Source organism: Arachis hypogaea, chromosome 16, assembly GCF_003086295.3.
Source record: "Arachis hypogaea cultivar Tifrunner chromosome 16, arahy.Tifrunner.gnm2.J5K5, whole genome shotgun sequence".
NCBI classification, from domain to species: Eukaryota; Viridiplantae; Streptophyta; class Magnoliopsida; order Fabales; family Fabaceae; genus Arachis; species Arachis hypogaea.
Window position 1 is genome coordinate 946,468 of NC_092051.1, and position 3,704 is coordinate 950,171.

General features: G+C 34.3%; 1 protein-coding gene across 1 annotated transcript; it reads right to left on the reverse strand.

Annotated features, from left to right (window-relative positions):
• Positions 1-1,474: 1,474 nt before the first annotated feature.
• On the reverse strand, positions 1,475-3,504 carry LOC112759006 (protein SHI RELATED SEQUENCE 7). The gene is made up of 2 exons (XM_025807809.3): positions 2,751-3,504; positions 1,475-2,536 (listed from the first exon to the last, which is right to left on the reverse strand). Exons 1-2 carry the CDS (start codon positions 3,361-3,363, stop codon positions 2,178-2,180), a joined length of 972 nt encoding a protein of 323 aa, XP_025663594.1. The 5' UTR covers positions 3,364-3,504; the 3' UTR covers positions 1,475-2,177.
• Positions 3,505-3,704: the final 200 nt, after the last annotated feature.

Below are 3,704 nucleotides of genomic sequence, written 5' to 3' on the forward strand. Positions count from 1 at the left end.
TTATTGTGCCTCAGAGAAGTAGTTGGTGTAAATGCTAGTTGCAATTCTCCATTTTTATGTTAATATATGCAATTGATTGTTCTATACAGAAATTATAATAATAATGGGTCTTCAATTGAAACTTAGAAAGTGAAATTAAAGCACTTTTTGGAACTCATGAATTGGACCTTTCTCATCAATGGACAATTGCCAATGTATTAGGAGACAAAGTAACAAATTAAAGGTTAATTAAGACCCACCGTCCGTGCCATGTTTATTAATTAATAATTTAAACTATACTTAATCACTTCTTAAGTGTGTGAATTCAATATAAAGTATTATAATTTGTATAAAGTTTACTTGATTCATTCGAAAATTAATAATGTAAAAAATTTTATACAGTTATTCAATCAGATTCATACGTTTAATTAAATAAGTTTTAAATAATAGATTTAAAAATTAATTATTTTTATTAATATCTTAATACATGATTAATTGTTTAATATTAATATCTTCACTTGAATTGAATTGCTCCAAAATATGCTTGATGGCAAAATTCTATCAATATGAGATATTGCTTGCTACTTTAGTACTTTTTCATCTGAGACTTAAATCAAGACTTTACTTTAACCACATAATAGATGTTGGTATTCGAAACATAAAAAAACAGTTAGAACTTGCCTTATTTAACATTTAATAAATGTTAAATAAGACAAGTTCTAGCTGTTTTTGGTTGATTTTCTTTGGTTACTAAATATTTCGATAATATATTTGGGTAATATTATTTATGAGCTTTACATGTTAAGCACTTAATATACATACATCTAAAATTATATTGGGACCTACTTTTAATTTGTTTAGACATTATTAGATGTCACATTCAGAAAAATTATATGGGACTTATCATTATTATATATTTTTAATCTATTTTATCTCTTCACATTATATTGTTTGTGTTTAATTTGTACCTGATCTCTCATCAAAAAGTGAATATAAAGGAAACATTAGTTGTTTTTTCTTTTTTTAAATGTTGACTTCCTAATAATTTTCTGTAAAAAGTATTGTTACATATTATTTATTTATTACAAAATAAAACCTATAAAAAAAATATACCGATTTAATCCGACAAATATTATCTGCTACACATACTAATAAGTAATAACATTATTTCCCATAATGTCATGCATGTTTCTCCCCAGAAATCATGCAAAGAATTAAAAGAAAGGTTTAGAAATTCTATGCTTGACCAAACACGAAACCTATTTTTGTTCCATTTTGATTTGATCCGCCATGAAAACGCGGATAAACGGGAGAAAAAGCATCATGGACTACAGCACTAACCAGCAGAAATAAAGCTCACTGAATTATATTGAATATATATAATCCAATCAAATCAAATCAATCTAAGAATGAAAATCAGAGATTGTAAAAATAATAATATTATTAATTGCACATAACCACATGCTATCTATGTATAGAAAAGAAATGATACACATTACTGAAAATTAGCTTAGATAAATTAAGGTTGAGAGTTTCGATAAGATATAAGAATTTAGTATTTGGCACCATGAAAATCTGAAGTGAGATTGGGACAAGACAAAAACAAAAGAAACACAAGGGGACCCTTTAATTTCGTGCACCCTCTGAAATGATCATCATGGTCCTAATCATTTGTGAACACTTCTTAACTGCTCTCTATAGCTCTCTAGAAGCTACAATATATATATAACTTGCATTGAGCTCAATAATAATAATGTTATAATAACTTGGAACAACAATATACCTCCCATCAAGAAACATAATATATAATCCTAGTAGAGACTCCAATTTAAATTATTCAAAGGGAGAGGGATACACACTCTAATAATAATATTTGAACATAGAAACTAGATATAACATAACGTAGAAACTCAGGTGCAATCGACTTCATGTGAAGTTAATAGTTAAGAGTCATTAGATGAAAATTTAGTCAAATTAGTTAAACCATCTAACGACTCTCACCTATCAACTTCACGTGAAATTGACTGAACCTGAGTTTCTACCGTAACATAAATATAAGAAGAGAGAGGAGAAAATGAATACAATGTTGTGAGTATTGAAATTGAAAAAACATTTTTTCTCTCTTCTTATTATGACTATGATATATCTGTTTATTATATTCAAATAACATTACTCTGTTAAGGCTTGGATTCTAGAATCTAGGTTCTCGGGGGCGGAAAGAATTGCGTACCGGCCATGAAAGCGTTCATCGGCGCCGGATAAAGCTGTGAAGGGTCAAATGTGATGCCGGCACCGGTGGTGGTTGTTATGAGACTCAGTTGTTGATGATGAGGCTCAGCTCCTCCGTGGGAGGAGCCTTCGCCGGCGGTGGCGGCATTGGTGGCGAAAGGACCATCTGGACCTTGATCGTAGAGAATCCCTTTGAAAACATGGCCTCCTATATTGACAGCCGTTTGATACGCGTACCTCTCATCAGGTGCGTCCATTGGGCTGACTTTGACGCACCGGAACACCGCCGGTGAGTTCAACTCCGGAGGGAATTGCCCTAGTTCCAACCCTAATTTCATCATATCCAACAAATCAAAATACTATTCAAAATTCATATAATAATAAGGGGCCATAACAATGCATGTAACACATATCATGAAGCTTATTAATCATTTCTCCATCCACAAGAAATTAAAGAACAAGGTGACGACCATAGTAAGAAATTGCAATTCTCTCTCTCAACACAAACACTACATCCAAGTCAAAATCTTAATTGAATTTACCTGTAGTGGTAATCGGCATGGGAACACAGGCGGAGGCTTCTCTAGTTCGTCTAGAGTGAACATCGCCGCCTCCTCCTTCTCCTTCTCCTGCTCTCCCCGGTTGCTGCTGCTGTAACGACGCGAGAGTGTGTTGGCGCTCGCGTCGTTTGGCAGCAGGAACCCAGGTGCTTTTAACGTGAGTAGAACATTGAAACCCTCGGCTTCGGCAGCAGGTTCGGCAGCGAAGGTGGACGCAGTCTTTCTTGGCTTGGTTACCGCAGTCTTGACAATTGGTGCCGCTTCCTAAACCCGATCCGGAAGAAGAAGATCTCATGACGGTGAACCCGAACCGGTTAGACTCATCAGAGAAAGACACCGAAACGTCGTCGTTTAGGTTTGTGGTGGTGTTTCTCTCGCTAGACGGACCCAAACCGAAGGAGTAGTAGCTTGGTTGATGATGATGAGGCCATATCTCGAACCCTCTGTTGGTGTTGGTGTTGGTGGTGCTGCTGTTGGTGTAGATCTCTTCGTTTCTCAATAGCAATTGGATGTTGCTGTTGTTGTTGTTGTTTTCTTCTTGATCTTGTTCTTCTTGTTTGCTATGATGTGGACCTAGAGAGAATAAACCTGCCATGTTAGGTTGCACCAAATAATAGCGGTGGAGATAACATCCATAGCAGAATGAAGAAGCTAAGAAGAAGAAGAAACCGAGAGAGAGAGAGAGAGCTTATATAAATTCTCTGTAATTTTGTTGCCTTTTCAAGTGCAAACTGTTAGTACTTAGTTGTGGCTTTTTTTTTTCTTTTAAAAATATCTACACTTAATTAATTAATTGATTTTTTTGGAGGGTGTTTTATTTGGTTGACTCTCAGTAAGATTAAAACATTTCAGGATGGAAAATAAAAAAAAAATTATTAAAGAGAAAGAGAAGGTTTTGTGGTTGCAAGTTGCAACAGTAACAATAGAAAAAGATAA

Bases quoted from the DNA above. Each gene is read 5' to 3' on its own strand.
- LOC112759006 (XM_025807809.3), bottom strand. From the start codon at position 3,363: ATGGCAGGTTTATTCTCTCTAGGTCCACATCATAGCAAACAAGAAGAA. The intron at 2,537-2,750 runs GTAAATTCAATT...TGATGAAATTAG, and splicing joins CATGCCGATTACCACTACAG to GGTTGGAACTAGGGCAATTC.